Source organism: Eleutherodactylus coqui, chromosome 3 (genome assembly GCF_035609145.1).
Source record: "Eleutherodactylus coqui strain aEleCoq1 chromosome 3, aEleCoq1.hap1, whole genome shotgun sequence".
Taxonomy (NCBI): domain Eukaryota; kingdom Metazoa; phylum Chordata; class Amphibia; order Anura; family Eleutherodactylidae; genus Eleutherodactylus; species Eleutherodactylus coqui.
The window spans coordinates 47,221,292-47,239,580 of NC_089839.1; the positions used below are offsets into that span (position 1 = coordinate 47,221,292).

General features: G+C 45.5%; 1 protein-coding gene across 8 annotated transcripts in view; it reads right to left on the minus strand.

The window, feature by feature from the left end:
- PPM1B (protein phosphatase, Mg2+/Mn2+ dependent 1B) overlaps nt 1-18,289 on the minus strand; it is a 111,109-nt gene that overhangs the window by 16,262 nt on the left and 76,558 nt on the right. For all 8 annotated transcript variants that reach the window (XM_066595561.1, XM_066595562.1, XM_066595556.1 and 5 more), the window contains exon 2: nt 5,334-6,193. In XM_066595561.1, coding sequence (XP_066451658.1) covers nt 5,334-6,179 — 846 coding nt within the window. In that variant the 5' untranslated portion in view covers nt 6,180-6,193. The remainder of the gene's footprint in view (nt 1-5,333; nt 6,194-18,289) is intronic.

The following is an 18,289-nucleotide window of genomic DNA, read 5'->3' on the forward strand; positions in this document are numbered from 1 at the left end:
CAGCGGACCTTGGTTTAGTGGTCGGTGCTTCCGCTCTGACCGCTGCGATTAGCAGCACTGAATTCAGCTGATCGGTCAGGATGTTGAGCGTCGCACCCCAGCTGATCAACTACTGATCACCTATCCTGAGAAAAACCCCTTTAAATCCCCCCAATGGTCTTTGTTTACCATTCTGTGTGATGTCACGTCACCACATACAGACGCCACAACCAAGCATTGAACAGTAAGACATGTAGATGAGACGTGATCACGGCAGCACAGTAAAGACTGGTTGAGAGCACCAGAGCAGGGAAGGGATAGTATACCAAGTAATGATTATTTTATGCTATTTTTACAATTGGCTCAATATTTTTCTAGGATCCTTGACCATGCCTTTTATATAATATTTTATAAGAAATACATTTTATATATAATGTAATGTTGCACGATGACAAATTGTCAGCACGTCTGCAAACCATCCTGCAAAAGAAAAATAAGAGCATAAAAGAAGTGATTCGCCTACATCCACACTCACCAGAAACATAACAAGGAGACATAACAGGAGATACAGAGGCAAATCTACACATTAAAGGGGTTATAACAGAATTGCAAGTACCGTGCCGATCTGTGGGGTCTCACCACTGAGACTCCTCCTACCGATCTTGAGAATAGGGGTTCATGTTCCCCCATTCTCACTGTGGGCCTACTGGACCCCTCAGTGAAAGGAGTAGTAGTTGTGCACAACCTCCATTCATTTTCACTGCTATTGCTGGAGATAGAGTGGCAAGAGCTTAGGTATTTCCACCAGCCCCACTGAACTGAATGGAGAACTGTGGAAAGGGGATAACTTGTGACTCTGGTACAAGATATTAAAAGTTAAATTGCTAGGGGTTCCTCCAAGACTCCTTCATGCTCATTCTCACCAGAATTTTGTATGAAGTGGTGATTAAGAATGTGCTCTGTGGCTCGGTACCACTGTGGATAGGTGATAAATATTGGTGCTTAGAAGAGTCGATAGCCCACTAAGGACCCCTATAGTGTGGTCAAAGGAAAAACTACAGCAAAACCACAATGCAGATGGCCTTAACGTCGGAAGGGGTACAGTTTCTCCCTGTGGAGAGACTTAAGCGTGACGAGACTTAAGAAGTTTAGAACTAAGCACAGTAAATTTATAGGGCTTGGTCCTGGGCTTTAATCCTGCCTGATGGTAAAAATTAGGTGCGGAATTAAGGCAGTGTAGCAGGTCAGGTCCACGGCTGTTAGTTTTTACCTGCTTCTGCCTTCTTTACAGGCTACATAGAGCTGAACGAGCGCTACGTAGTGCTAAGAGAAAGCAGAAGTGTTACTTCCGCTATTCAACCTGGTGGCCATGTGACAACCAGGTGCCTGCTGCCACGGCAGAGCTGCAGGGTCCAGGCAGACCCAGATCAGCTCTGTTAGTGACTACTATCACTACAGGGGGACATACATATTGATACATATACATTCACAATGCATCTGGTAATCTAAGACACTACACGTTTTTATGTTTGGGCAGCATTGCCCATGTGGAGAGATCAGGAAACAGCAAATTTGGACAATAATTGTCCATGGTACATGTGGCCGCCAACAGTGCACTAAGCAAGAAGTCGCTCAATTGTCCGAGTTTGTTTTTTTTAGCAACACTAAAAACTAAGTAACTATTGGTCGGTGTCAACAGGAGCCACTTAAGTTTGAGTGACTGCTGTTCATTGCGAATGGGGGCGGGTGAGCTGAAAAGGTCCCGGGCCCACTCCACTTACATTCACTTGAACAGCGATAGTTGGGCAGCAGTCCGTGCGACAACTGTCATGCGCTAATGCACCCGCTCCATGTAAAAGGGGCCAGAGTCCGCACTAGGAGTCTCCATTGGATATTCTATCTAGAATACCAGGGGGTAAAGCTAGTGAAGTGGATGGACATAGCCTAACATACTAGGTTACTAGGTAATATGCAAGATACCTGACAGACCCCTTATAGTCAATGAGTTTCCGACAGACACTGTTGGTGTGTGGCATATGACTGATCTGCCACCACCATTCATTTTCTTGCTCTGTTCCTATAGCGGAACACAAACAGAAAGTTATATTGTTGTGCAAACACTGAAGTTAATATGAAATCAGGGAGAATTTTGAATAGTGCCATACACATGAGCGACGTTTTCCAGCACTGCATGACGATGCAGGAAAAATTGCTGGAAGCCTTATCTTTTCACACTCCTCGGTTTGTATTGCCCATGGTTTTCAAATCGGACAGTAAAAACATATCACATGGCCTGCAGTGTGCACGCGAGTGTGATGCGAGGTTTCCCCTGTGTAGGTAGCCTTCTGGTACTTTACCACTGATAGTGGAGCCTCAGGCTAGGACATCAATGGTTGATCACTAGAGATCTCCGTCGATCAACTATTATTCAGCCGCTATGACTGTGGATGGAGTCAGAAGCTAACAGCTCTGTCTGTATTGCAGAAGCCTGGATTGGTAATGCATGCACGGCTCCCGTTAAGCTGTGCATGCATTAGTAATCCAGGCCGCTTCCAACAGCTGACCAGCGGAGGTGCAGAGAGCTGGATCCCCAAGGTGCAATACTGATTACCTATCCTAAGGATAGACCATTATCCTTTAAAGAGGTTGTCTGGCTATAAACTATTGATGGCCTATTGTTAGAGTAGGCCATCAATAGTAGATCGGTAGAGATCCACTGTTCACTGGGCTGGCGCACTGAGCTGATTTTTGTTGGAAGTAGACAGCTCTATTCTCACTATAGTGGCCAGGCTTGATATTACAGGCAAAGTTTCCATTCAACGAGTACATGAGTCAAGTGATCAATGGGTGTCCCAGGCAGTGGACCCCTGCTGATATACTACTGAAGGCCTGACCCATGGAGAGGCCATCAATAGTTACAACTGGATAACCCCCCTTAAAGGAGATGTCTCGAGGAAGCAGTGAATTTTTTTTTTTTTGCCCAGTCCCCCCCATTAAGTATACATTACTAAGCCCCCCTGTAAATGACATTTCTAGCTGGTTTGTACTTACCGTTCCAGCGTTTCAGCAACTTATAAAAGTTTCCCCAAGATGGCCGCCGGCTCTTTTCCCGTCGCTCGCTGCAGCCCGACGTGCGCGCTCCCGAGACGCTGCCAGCTGTGTCTCCATGACAACACGACGCCCCGCAGCCGCCGACCGGACCCACCGCAGCCGCCGACCAGTCACCCACCGCCAGGCAGCAGGTAACCGGCGCTAGCCCCCGGCTCCCCAGCGCTACGCTCCCGGCTCCCCAGCGCTAGGCCCCGACAACAGACTAAGGCCCCGGAGCCCAGCGCTAGGCCCCGACAACAGACTAAGGCCCCGGAGCCCAGCGCTAGGTTCCGGAGCCCAGGTGAAGGCCCCGGAGCCCAGCGCTAGGTTCCGGAGCCCAGGTGAAGGCCCCGGAGCCCAGCGCTAGGTTCCGGAGCCCAGGTGAAGGCCCCGGAGCCCAGGTGAAGGCCCCGGAGCCCAGGTGAAGGCCCCGGAGCCCAGGTGAAGGCCCCGGAGCCCAGCGCTAGGTTCCGGAGCCCAGGTGAAGGCCCCGGAGCCCAGCGCTGGGCTCCGGGGCCTTCACCTGTCAGTGAACATCACCCCCGACCCATCACTTACCTGGGCGGCTTCTCGGGACAGCTGGACACCTGGGCGGCTTCTCAGGACGGCAGCTCCAGTTTCTGCACCTTCCTCTAACAGAGGATGGTACAGAATGGCCGCTCCAGCGCGCTCCCGAGCAGTGACAGCTCGTCTGCGCATGCGCAGAAGAGCTGTAGCGGGGAGCACACTGAAGCGGCTCGTGCTGGAAGGAGAAGACCGGACTGCGCAAGCGCGTCTAAAAAAGCAAGCTGCCAGCGAATTTAGACAGAACCATGGAGACGAGGACGCTAGCAACGGAGCAGGTAAGTGGAATAACTTCAGTATGGCTCATATTTAATGCACGATGTATATTACAAAGTGCATTAATATGGCCATACGGAAGTGTATAACCCCACTTGGTTTCGCGAGACCACCCCTTAAGTATGTAAAACTTAATTCAACAATGATAAAAGCTTAAGATGTTTGCAAAGTATTTTTGTTTTTTCTAATCCTGCTGAACGTGCCCAGAAATAATAAAACCAGCCTATACTTGCAGCTCCGGCGTCATCTCTCCATTGACTCAGCTGGGTCTGTTTACAAGCTGCAGAGTCAGCCTGTGAGAAGAATATCACAAGCCGCTGCAACCAATCACAAACCTCAACAGTCGACTAAACAGACCAGGTGAGGTGAACGAAAAAAGGTGCTACAAAGTATTGACATGGTTAGCAGGATTTCAAAATATATGTTTTTTTAAACTCTGAAAACACTTTTAACGAGGATCTATCACTTAGTTTACAACTCAAGAGATGTAATAGCTGCTTGAATCAAGCAGCTTTTGGGGTGGGGGAGGGGGGAAGAAGTGGTGGCCAAGCAGTCTACAGAAAGCAAGATTATCTCCTCTCTACAGCGCACACCTAGTACTGTCACATGTATTGCAAGGTTAAGAATGCTTAAAGACTCGCCCTTTAAAAAAGGGATCTTGCCACCAGGTTTATGCTGCCCGAACCCAGGGCAGATCTGTCCATTCAGTACATGTGTTATTCTGAACAAAACATAATTCTAAATATTGTTTTCCTGAATTGCAGTAGTTTCAGAGTAAAACACAAATAGGCATATCTGTCCAGGGTTCATGCTGCCAATTGGTGTGGGCAGCATGAACTCTGTGAGAGGGTCACCTTAAAGTCTAGCCATAGAGACACACAGCAGCACAAGGGCCATATATCCCGATCTACCACTAATTTTACATGACCTGACAGTGGCCCGAGAGCGATTATGGGCGGCTGTCGTCTCCTGCAAACACAGGATCCGACAAGGCAAGTGAGCGAGAATCCCTCACGTGTCATGAGTTTAGCTCACCTAAAAACCAATCGGCTCATTTCAACAGTCTTTCATCTACGAATTAATGCCTTTTCACTTCGAATGGAGGAGGATGATCGTAAAGGTCTCTGGCACACACCGCCTACATTCAGTGAACGACTGCTGCTCATGTGTGAAAGCACAGGAGGGATTATCGCTGGGATGGCCGTTAGGCACCTAATGGAGACGGAGTGGGACGGAGATCTCTTCTGGCTGCCCGTCTCCACTTAGAATAAACAGGCAGTTGCTCATAAATGAACGACTGCCTGTTTAAATGAGCCGAAAGTTGCTTCGTTTTTAGGTGCACAACAGTCATGTATTGTAAAACTACCCTTGGCACAAATCATTTTAGTTGTACAAGTTTACTAAACCCCGCTGCTGTCACTTACCTTATGTAAACAGGTGTCCACTACAGAATTACACACTTTCTCAAGATCATCTGTTAGCTGAAGCCTATACTTGACAAATTCACAGAGCTCTTCATTACTCATGACATCCCAAATGCCATCGCAAGCTAGTATTATAAATTCATCATCTTCTGCTCGTACGATCTCATACACCTCAGGCTCAGGGGAGACAAGCTGCTCAGTAGGACCTTTGCCATCAACACACTTGTAGTCATAGTCCCCAAGGGCACGAGAAACCGCTAACGATCCGTTGACGCGCTGGATCATGACGCTGCCTCCAGCATTTTGAATCCTTTCTTTCTCCCTTGGATTGCAAGGTTTGTGATCCTGTGTGGAAAAGCAAACTTGTCCGCTCCTATACAGTACAGACCTAGAATCCCCACAGTTGATGAAATACACGTGGCTCGGTGAAATAAGGACCGCCACGGCAGTAGAACCGCTTCTGTCCATGCCATTCCTTAAGTCGGCAAAGTTGCGCATATACTCGTCAATTTTTAAAAATCCAGTTCGAATGCCACTTTTAACGTTTTCTACAGAAGGTTCCACATTGGATCCTGACATTTCAGCTGCCCTGAAGTCTTCATTATCTGTTATATGCTCTAACAAGTGCGATGAGCAGTAATTTGCAACACGTGATCCAGCATGGCCATCATATACAGCAAAAAAGGACCAGTCTTCCAGACCATGAGGAATACCAACGACGGCTGTGTGAGCATCTTCCATTTCAACACGCCAGCCCTGCATGCTACTGAGTCCATATTGCAATCCATTTCCGGCTCCGTGAGCATTGTGTTTCTCGGTTTTAGGTTTGTCCAAAAATGCCCCCATGATCAATAATTAGCCTGCAGAGAAAGAGATGATGAATTAGTTCAAATACTACATTTTAATCCTGTAATAACGTTAAAAAAAAAATGTTGCAATTTAGAAAAACGTCTGCAGAAAACTTCCTTATATGAGAGCACAGATCATGTAAAATGGAGACATTAATGGGGTTGTCCTGTTTCCAGACATTACCTCTATGGGTCCAGCTATCCTAAAACTAAGGAGATGTTCTCCTCAAGCCCCACAATTCAGCACTGTAGCCCAGCTCTTTGTTGTGGGGCGGGGAGGGGTGGTGGAACCTGTCCGCTGCAAGGCCATCTTTCTGAACTGGCATTAGTGCTCATATCTTGGTGCCATGAGGGTAGGAGTTCACAAGGAGAACACTGGGCCAATCAGGTAGCAACATCCTCCACAACAAATGCTGGGAGGGCGGTGGGGTTGCTGCGCTAGATTGCAGGGCTGAGGACAGTCAAGTATTATTTTAGCACAGCTGAGCCCATAGAAGAAATGTTTGGTAACAGAACAAGCCCTTAATGAGTAACTGCATTCCAAAGAAACTTTTGTCACTTCACAGCAAATTTTAATCAGTGGAGATCCGAGTGCGGAGACCCTCACCGATGGTGAAACAAAGAAGCACTTAGCTGAGAGCTGTGATAGTTACTTGTCAGCTCTTCCCAGAAGGCTCATATAAAGGCCCGTTTACATGTAAGGATTATAACTCAAAATTCGTTCACATAACTGAAAATGAGCGATAATCATTACCTGTAGACACGGGCATTGTGCACTTTTCATCTAAACGATGATTTTTAGGTGAACTTAAAATCCATCATTCAGCCGCAGAGAGATAAAGGGTCTCAATAGACTGCATGCTGTTTTCTCCACAGGAGTCGGGAGATTACATTAATTTTCCTGCAGCCCTGACAAGAACAATGCAGCTGCACAGCTGATTAATCACCTGCTGGGCTCAGTAAAGTTCCTGTAGGCCCCTTTACATGCAAATGAAGATAATGGCCATTAAAACGTTATGCAAAAAGATTGCCAAAGTTTCAATCCTTTGAAAGATTATCTTTGCGTGTAAATTGGCCTTATGAGTATAGAAGTCTTGGAGCCTTCTTCCCAGCTTCCGAGAAGAGGACAGGTAACGATCACAGCTGAAAAGGCACAGGCCTTGGCCAAGCGCTGCAACCCCTTTTACTTTAGCAATTCGTAGGGAATTGGGGGGGGGGGGGGGGGGGGGGAGAGGGATTCAAGACCCAGACCACCACTGATTAAAACTTACGACATGTCAAAAGTTTCTTAAAGGTGCAGTTACTCTAAGCACCTTTGTGCAATTAATCTTGAAATATTGAACATCTTTAACACATTTCCAGCGATTTTACTACAGAAAGTGAAGCCATGCTTTTACCGTGATTGAATGTGATTAGTCTAAACCTAATGCACAATGTGTTGCTATATAACAAGCGACGTGGGCTGTTTGTAGTATAGACTGCATTCCTTACCATAAGAAGCCGCACTGTCACCACATGATATTAACAAGTGAATGTGTTTCTACAACACCAAGTCCTCAAATAAGGAACATACAATTCTCAGCTGAAGCTTAGCAGCATTACTGGACACGAACCTGTGATACAACTGTGCCTTCAAGCTCAACAAGGCTATCCCTCAAAATCATCTATGATAGGTAATAAGAGGATTGACTACTGAGAACTCCAAGAATCAGTTAAACTGCGCACTCCCGAGTTGCCCTTCGTGAATAGCGTGGCGCTGCACATGCGTGACCACTTTTTTATTCACCGTTTACAGATACAGCCTAGCGCAAAACTTGGCCATCTCCTTCAGCCCCATAAAAGAAAATGGAGTGGTGGTCAAACAAGTACACCATCGATCCATTCACCAAGTGGGACTCATGATCCCTATAGTCAGACCCTCAACCATAAATCACTTTGTGGATAGACAAATTCTTTTAGCAAAAGGAATCAGTGTAAAAAACACAAAGTTATGAGCGAGTTTTCTTCATGTCTTTCAAAAGCAGAGTGCGTCCTCCAGGCTAGGTACAGGCAGTTGCAATAAGACATAGGTTGAGGGGATAAGGGACAAACGATTGATTTCGGACATCTCCGATTATTCAAGTTTCTTAGTTGAATTTCAGGCTGAAGAGGTTATGAAAAAGGCTCCTTTTAAAGTCATTCCATAAAGACGAAAAACTTTGGCAAATGTGGATACAAGAGATTGTATTGGTTTTGGGAGAACATCGGCTCAACAGCCTTTAAGCTTGGAATGCAGCTAAGGGAATTTCTTAAAGGGGTTGTACCAGAATCTAAAGTTATCCCCCATCTATGGGCAACTTATATTGACAATTCATATTTTCTGATCCCAATCTCCCATAAAACCCCTTAGTGTCCAAGCTTTTCTGTTTTTTCTCCCCCTTTAAAAAAATCAAAACTGCTTTATTTATCCATCGACGTCGCTGTATGAGGGCTTGTTTTTTGCGGGACGAGTTGTATTTTTTAATGGTATGATTTAATGTACCATATAATGTACTGAAAAACTTTAAAAATTCTAAGTAGAGAGGAAAAAAAACAAACAAAAAAAACATTCCGCCATCTTTCGGTGCCTCGTTTCTATGGCGCACAAGGTGCAACAAAAACATCATGATAACTTTATTCTATGGGTCAGTACGATTACGATACCAAACTTGCTGTACTACTTGTATTTTTTAAAATTTTTCTGCTGCGATCTTCTGTGCACGATAACGTTATTTTTCTGTCGATGTATTTGTGTGAGGGCTTATTTTGTGCGGGACGTTCTGTAGTTTCCTATGGTACCATTATTAAATAAATACGACTTTTTGATCGCTTTTTATTACACTTTTTTCTTGGAGACAGGGTGACCAAACAAAAGCACAATTTTGGTGTTCATTTAATTTTTTCGGACGACGTTCACCGTGCGTGGTAAATCATTACTTTGATAGATCTGACTTTTATGGACGCAGCATTACCAAATAAGGGTTTTGTTTGTTTACTTTCATTACTTTTTTTTTTTCCAATAATTAATTTAACTTTGTTTTTAGGTTTACGTTTTGTTTTAGTCCTCCTAGGGAACCACAACATGTGATGCTTTGATCGCTCCTGCAGTATGATGTAATGGGATAGCATTACATCATACGGCAATCTGACACGGCAGTCTATCAGGCTATCCCACAGGAATGGCTTGACAGGCATACTGCCAAGACAGCCCTGGGGCCTTTCAGAAGGCTCCCGGCTGCCATGAGACCTGCATGGCTCCCTGCAATCTCACTGAGGGGGCATTTAAAAGGTTAAAAGCCACGATCGGTCACTCGGCTTATTGGGGCTGTTGCTTGATGACAGCTGACACCCGTGATGTATGGAAGAAGGTTGCAGCACGATCTCCCTACATACACGTCCCGCGTCTAAAAACACCATGGGGCTGTCACTAAAGGGTAAAATTTGCAAAGGACTAAAAATTTATAATTTTGTGAAAAACAAGACCAGTTATCACTAGATCAAGAGCTCTACTGAGCACCGCACCCAATCTGGTACTCAACAGCCTGTCAGCTCTCCTAGGAAAGATGCTCTTGTGGGTTTTTATACTTTTTGTACATTGTCTACAAACATTACCTTACAAAAGTTTGCCAACAAGAGCTCTGTGTGTAGTGGAGTGATTTTACCCATTTCTTCTATTGTGGGTGTCCTCAGCACCTGGAATTCATAACCTCTGACTGACCCCAATATAAAATTAGAGATTTTTTTATATTTAATGATTATAAAAAGAACCAAGGACCAGGAACACTGTGGAGTCAACGTGTCGGACCCCTGACGATCATACATGTGTCTATCCTGTGGTTAGCTGATAAATGTTGTCAAGAGACCAATCCATTTAACGTTGGCTGAACACCGCTTTTGGCAGGACCAGTCGACTAATGTGTGTTGAGGGCCTCCAGACTCAGCTCTGACAGAAGATGTTAGAGGAAACAAGAATGTCGATTTCAACATGCCAAATCCTTGTGTTGTTGAGAGAGAATCCCCTGTCTGGAGCAGAGCGTATACGGGTGTTTGCAAGACAGCTGTCAGCCAAACTGAAGTCTATGGCTATATTATGGCAGTACATCTTCAAAAATACACAGGACCAAACTAACTTACCATTGCCCATGTTTTTTTCCCCACGCTGACAGATTTGAAACATAACGTTTCTTCAGACACCATATCGAAATCTACAGTAAAACCTGCCAACAAGGTTCTAAAGCCCCATTTACACACAAAGATGATCGCTCAAAATTTGTTCAAAAGATAGCGAGAATGACAGTTTGAGCGATCATTTTGCAAAAAGCTGCTAATGGGCACTAATGCCCATTAGTAGCTTATTAGCTTCATTTGCATGTAAATGAGGATCCCTTCCCTGTATGCAGATAACAGCAGGTGGTCTGTTATCTGCATACAGTCCCTTTGTTCTCTCCTGGGACTGCAGCTGAAAACAAAGTTATCAGAGCTCCCGTGGAGAATCACAGCGTGTGGTCCCTGCCATCAGCTGCCCTGCATAAGGCTGGGTTCACACAGGGTGGAATCCTGCCAGAAATCTTGCGGTTTTGCCGCAGCAAAAAAAAAAAACAAAACGTGAGATTCCCGCCGAGAAAGCACAGCTTCAAAACCCACACCACTTAGCCGCGGATTTTTGAGCATCTTTGCTGCACGCTTTTCCGTTGTGGACAATGCTCCCATAGAGAGAAGCGTGGTTGCAACGAAAACAATAGAAAAAAAGATAAACATGCTGCAGACGGGAAATCCGCGCCACAGCGCCGGCTTTGCTGCAACGGGTTGGCCGTCCCGTGTGGACGAGATTTTTGATAAATCTAGCCAAATGATGAGTAAACCCAATATATTGTGTATACACGACTCCCTCAAGAGAGGCAGACATTGTGGAAATAGCTACCACAATGTCTGCAGATCTGTCAACCTGCAGGCTCAAAGAGTACTGTGGAGTGCCCCCGTGAAAATAGCTCCTTCCCCATTGCTAAGGAAATGTCCCTGTGTCCTTGTTACTACAGAAGCTCTATACCCAACAACAGACAGTGGACTGCAGAGAAGCTGAAAAGGAGACCCCCTTGTGGCAGCCTCTTCAAACAGGATGATTTACAGTGGAAAAGAAGAAAATTTTTTAATGTAAATATACTACAGAAATGACGAGACTAACAAGTTAGTAGATTTCACTGGAGCAGAAAAAAAGTATGGCAACCAGTGAGCTCTGTTATGCCATTATTGAGAAAGGAATACAATGACCCTGCCTAGAAGGTTATAGATAGGAAAGATAAAAACAAATGCAGCATAGACTCATTGGTCGCCAGCAGCATCTGCTAGTGTATTTATGATAGGTAGGGTTATTACATCCTTTTGTCATCAGGGGTCAGTAGTGAAAAGCATTTCTACTTAATACAGCATCTGACAGGACCTGGTTGTCCACGGTCAGCTTATTACGCCAGTCTCTACAATAGCATAAAGAACTGACTGGTTACCAGTGACACTTGCTAGTGTATTTTGGATAGGCAAAGTTATTGCACCCTTGTGCTACTAGTATAGAGAGCCAAGTGGTTACTAGCTGAAAGTACCTTTGTATCCAGTATAGCTTGGCAGACAGGACTTTGTTGTCCACTATCAGCTTAATGATTGCTAGATTACTACCAAGCAGAAGAAATGCAGAGACTGCCATCATTACAATACATCTATTATAGCTACATGGGTTCATACTTTATATCTATTTGATAGTGGATCACCCTGAACTTAGGGATTGACTATTGAATTTCTCTCTAAACATAAGTGCTAATGCCCACAGCGCATGACGCGCTGGCAGTGTCATATGTGCTACAGCGGACGTATAGCGTGACAGACGGCTTCCATTGACTACCATATTCCTGCGGCAAATAGGACATGCCGCGGGTTATTTCACGCCGCGGAATTCCGCGGTGTTACACTGCTGCTATTAGGTTCTATTGAACCCAATAGCTCAATGTTCACGCTGCGGAATTCCACTGCGGAATTTGTAGTCAGTGAAGAACAAGCTAGTAGATGAGCAGAAGTTGTCTGAAAACTTACTGTCCCTTTAACAGATACGGACTGTCAAAATTCTTCAGGCCACACGGGGATGCGCTATCAAGTTTCTGCGTCACGGCTAGACTTTTCCCAGCCAAAGATATTTACTAGGTCATCCCTTTGTATTAGGATTAGCAGGTTTAATTCCCTTGTATTTCTTCTGCAGGGCATGCCTGTTGAAGACCGTTTTAGGGTGGTTTCACATCAGCACTCATGGTTCCACTTTCCTGCTCCATTCGAATAGCAGGAAAGGGGAACCCCCATGGCCGAAAAGCGTCGCCCGCACGCCATTGCCAAAGGGGTCTGTTTGCTCTCCGCTCAGCTGCCCGACTTTTAGCTGGAAGAAAAAGCTCTACACGCAGTGCTTTCTCTTTCGGCATAATGTGCCGGATCTGTGGCAGAACCTCCGGGGCAGATGTGAAACCACCTTGGTCCAAACTGTTACTTGCTTTAAATAGTTAATGGCACTTTCCTTTAGGTGTATATAGGAGTAATATTTTTAGTGTACAATGATGGCAAAACCACTGTAGAACTATTCTGCAGTTTTGTCACGATTACAAAAAGCACAGCGAAAATGCACAAAAAAACCAAAACAAACCTCTTCCACTGCAAAAATCTCTGCCCCCGATTTGCAAGGTTGATTTTAATCTGCTCGGGTTTAGTTAAATCCTATTCACATGAATTATACTGATCATTCTCAAAAATCTGTGACTACCCCCAGCTCACCCACTGCCCAGGCACACGGCTTCAGGGATACATTTAATGGCTTGATCATGGGACAAAACAGTCTCTACTTTACATTAAAGGGATATGACTGGTGTAACCGAAGTAAAGAATGTGTGTGTCTCAGTAATGCATTGTCTCCTAGTAAGGCATCCATCCAGCTGTCCCACAGTATGCGAGCTTGTGCAAACATGTCCATGTTGCAATCACAAATGCCACCGTCAGTAGCTTACACACGGGGACCGACTTACAGAGAACATGAGCTTTCAAAAGGATCCAACCTGCAGCGGGCAACCATCCTCTGTCCCGAAAATCACCAACTGGCGAAAGGAAGGCTGATAACGTACACAGCAATACAAAGGCTAATTACCAGCCTGCTAAATGCACCAGACAGGGTTCACTGCTGGAGGTACTGAAGTCATGGCTCACATACAGTACAGTGCAGCACCGAGGAGTCGGTAAACCAAAGTTTCAACTACCTTTCTCGCCCGTCAACCTCAGCTCTGACTCCCTCAGAAATGGCTTGTGTTTGACGGTAGTAGTTTTACTGTAGTAAAGCAGTATCCTGAGATATCATAGGGACGAAGGTTTTGATTACTTGGGGTCTGGGTGCAGAGACCCCACACCAAATCGCAAGAGCAAAGCAGCATTAGAACTCATCAGAGCACCATCATTGCTCCCTAGCTGAAGACGGGCTCAAAAGAAATTCTCTGAGCCAGTCTTCATCTAGAAAGCAGATTGCCAGAAGCTGCAGCATGAAGGACATTATACAGCAGAACTAGCAGTGAAGCTGTAAAAACACCTGGGCTAGTTTCACACGGGTGAGGGAGATATCTGGTTGTGATTCATGGCCTGATATCGCATTTTCAAGCATGTAAAAAGCCGCATCACCACAGAGAATTCCTTCATCGCCGTGGCTCAAGGGATTCCCCCAGCCGTGGCTCAAGGGATCTCAGAGTTCTTCCATTAAAAACAATGGTCGACATCGATAAAAAATAGAACATGCCGCAATTTTTTCTCTCTTGCAGCATCGCATGAGTGAAAATATTGCAAATGTAAATGAAACCATTGAAAATAATGAGTTTCACAATGATGCATTTTCACTCACACTTATGGTGCCTACACCCATGGCAGAAAAATCCACCATGGATATATCTAGTGCACAAGGTTCACAAAAAAACATCAACAGAGTTCACTTCAGGTGCAAGATAACCAAGCTGACTGTCAACAGTGTTGCACAGCACTATAGGCAACGGCTCCTGCTACCTTTAGGCCGTAGGGAGCATTTTCTCCAAAAACAATAGCTGGACTCCAATACTCAATCTGAAAAAAGCTTCAGTATTTTCATTATCACAAAGCCCATCTATTATCATTACACTACAGATATAATACAGCCTCATGCTTCTCTAATACACCCTTAGAAAATAAAATACAAAATTAGCACAACTAAAGTTTGCATGGATGAAGTGTAGCCAAGTTTACGTGTCCAGCGGACGAGTTACGGGTAAAATTCAAAACTTTATTGAATCCACTATGACAGGTCGAGCAGATATGCAGATACCAAAGAACAGCTGATGTGTTAAGGACATTACGTCTGAAACGCGTCAGTGGTTCTCCGGTATTCACCCATTTACTGAATCCACTAAAATGACAGATCCAAAGTTTTGAATTTTATCCATTACTTTTATGCTGGACATGCAAAACTTGGTTGGCAGAGTTTACTGTTGTTGTAGCGGCGTCCCCGCAGGGTTGTCTGGTGGAGGTTTCCTAGAGAAGCTGGCTTCCTCCCTCCAGTCTAATCCACTCTATTACTACTAAAACACTATGGATTTCCCACCCGCAACCCCAGAATCTGTAGTTTATCTGCCATGTGTGAACGCACCACCAGACTGAGGTCACTCGTAGTTTTTCTTACAGTTTGCACCAAACCAACATGTGGATTATAATGAAAACGGGAAGTATCATAGGAAAGACGTAGGCCATTGTTTCTAATTTGCTTTTATTTTCTGATTGTAGATTTTTTATAGTTTTTTCTGTTTACAGCTATGGGGCGGTCATCTCCTCTTTGCTGCAGATATCTGCTTTACAGCATCCTCATAGGCCATTCACACAATGGACAGGAGCTGACAAATTGACTTCTACAGGAGACAGTTCTAGGCATGCTCTGTGACCTGTGCAGAGGTCATTTTGCAGGGATGGGGGGAGGAGGTGAGCTATGACCATCATCAAAGGTGAATGGAGGATCCTGTGTTAGCTCTATGTAGGTTTCACCTTGTATGCAATTCTGCCTGTGATAGGCCGCCTGCACACGAGCGGAAATTCCGCGGCGAGATTTCCCGCGGGATTTCCACCGCTGGAAGCCTGCATAGGAATGCGTTAACAAACGCAATTCTATGCAGACGGCCGCGGTTTGGCCGCACAGAATCTCGCGTGGCAAACAAACCACGGCATGATCCAATTCTGTGCGGGGCTCTGCGAGCCCCGCACAGAAACGTTACTCACCCGCCGCCGGCTCTGGTCTGCGCATCCGCCAGCTGCCTGGCACATCAAACAGCCGGAGACGCGGGTGAGTACGCGCTGGTCCCTGCAGGCGCTCAGGGCAGGTCCCGCGGCGAGAATCCTCGCCGCCAGATCCTCGCCGCCCGTCTGCAGGCGGCCATAAGAAGAGGACTGCTGAGAAGTGATTTCTACAGAACAGGAAGTATCAGACTTCTAAGACTCAGGCCGCATGCACACCAGTGGGTTGGATTCCACTTGCGGAAGACCACATGATCGTGGAAACCAATTATGAGTGGTTACCTATACATGCGGATGTAGATGTATGGACTGCGTATCGTCTGCGCGGAAGAAAAAAAAAAAATCACAAGCAGGGAATGACAGAAAGTAGCTGAACACAGGCCAAACCATTATTTTTTTCTCCCTCTCTCATGCAGATTGATGGCAGAATGCACAGTAAAATACAGCATGCTGCTTTGTCTTCTTCTTACAGAATCTGCAATTCCTACCCGCACGTGTGAGCGAACCAGTGGAATTCCAAGTCTTTTATTGCCTGCATATCATCTGTGTGGACAGAGATTGAGGAATCCGCAATTCAAATCCAATCGTGAGAGACCAGCCTCAGGATTTTTCAAAATATATATTTGTGACATAAAAAATGTACATAAATAAAAATGTTTGCCTAACACTATTTATACAATAGGTCATTCTCTGATGACACAAGACCTTTAACCACTTCCATTCTGCTCCTTTATAGAACAATTAAAGTGATAGCAGGGCCGAATCACTCAATATGCCAGACACCAACAGGTTTCCATCATGTTTGGCATTTTACCCTAAAAACAGCATTGCATATTGTGCCTTTTTTTTTTAACGGTAACAGTAGAATCTACGGCAGAGGTAAACCAAATGTTAAACTTTTTTTTTTTTCAAATCAACTCCCATTTTTGGCTCAAAAATCAAGACTGCGTGTGTGATTTCTGCCCAAGGAATGAGAATATGATGAATGTATACGTCATTGCCAGATACACCGATAATGCTGGATACCTGCCTAAAGGCCCCTTTACATTGGACACTGGACAACTGTTGGGTGCACCAGCGACTATCGCCTCTGTGATAGTCATTCAAGTGAATGGAGACAGAGCGGCCAGGATCGCTCCGTCCCACCCGGCTCCATTCACAGTAAACAGGAGTCGCTCAAATAAAGGGCGATTCCCGTTTACACCGAGCAAAAAGGCACTCGGTAGTCTTTCCTTTTCGACAAGTTAGCAGAGCGACTAGTGCCAACTGAGCTACTTCTCGCTCAGTGCCCCATCTGTGCCGTGTGTACACGGGCCGACAGCCACCCAAAATAACTCATTTTACCAATTAGTCATGTAAACGGGTACCTCAATACAACAGTGTTTCCTAGCCAGGGATTTAGCTGATACAAGCCACATCCGAACTCTTGGGACACATTGGATATATTATCACTTTATAGAGCAACATGACTCAATAACTACCATGTCACAGTGTTGTCATCGCTTATTGGACACACTAGCCACTGAGATGGGAATACCCTTTTAATAGGTCACACTCAAACTAATGGCGTATCGCTAGTGTATGTTATCACTTCATGATCATGGAGATCCAACCACCGGGGGAAAAAAACAAAAACACCCAAATCTGGATCCAAAGGCCCTGTAACATGGGTTGACGATCTGGCACAAACGTTTGTGGAAATGCTTATTTGCCCGCGAGAAGCTGTACGAGATTAGACTAAATCTTGTTCCTCAGCCGATTGAATCTTCAGTCCACCTGAAAAAAATATTATGGCCCACAGAACATCTCTGCGTGTGAACGGAGGATGGGCCAACTACACCGTTGATTCTCTAGAGGGGAAGAACGATCATACTGTGTAGATAAGCACCAACTTCGTTGATCAGAAACTGCCAACTGGAGAAAGTCACTCCATGTAAAAGGACTTTAAGGCTGGGTTCCCACGGGACGTATTCTCGGCAGAAATCTCGCAGGTTTTGAAGCGGCTTGGTCGCATGCTTTTCCGTTGCGGGCGGCTCCGCCATTACGAGGGGACATACTGGGGCTGGGGAATCTGCGCCGCAGCGCCAGCTTTGCCGTGACGGATTGGCCGTCCCGTGTGGACGAGATTTTTGACACATATCGCCCACATGGATGGCAACCCCCGGGATTAGCGGACGCAGGCAGATTTGCCACAGCGAAATTCCGCACGGAATTTCCGCCCTGTGTGAACCCAGCCTAAAGGGAATCTGTCGGCTACTTTGAGCCTTACAAGCTAAACCTCTGGGGTCAAAGTAGCTCTCGGGCAAATACTATTGATCACCTGTCCTCAGGATAGGTCATCCATAGTTGACTGCCAGGAATCTGTTGATTGCGATATCCAGTATCAGCTTTATCACCCAGCCCGCTGATAGTGGAGTGGGGCCAGATGATATATATCAGGATCGGAGCAGGAAGACTAATAGGCAGCTTCCCTCCCAATGAAACCAACGGAAGCGGAGCCACCTAGAACGCTTCCAGCTCCTCATTGGGATCAAAGTTTTTAAGTGTAACAGATAGCTTCATTACCATTCATTTCAACGAATATACACCTCCTGCTCCATTGAGGCGGATCTGGTGATCAGGTGATTGTGGGGATCCCAAGCAGCAGAGTCAAATTTGCGGACGACCCAAAGCTAGGAGGGATAGCTAACACTAGGAAGAGAGAGTATTCAAAAAGATCTAAAAAAAAAAACTTGAGCAGTGGGCGACAACTAACAGAATGGTATTTAGCAAAAA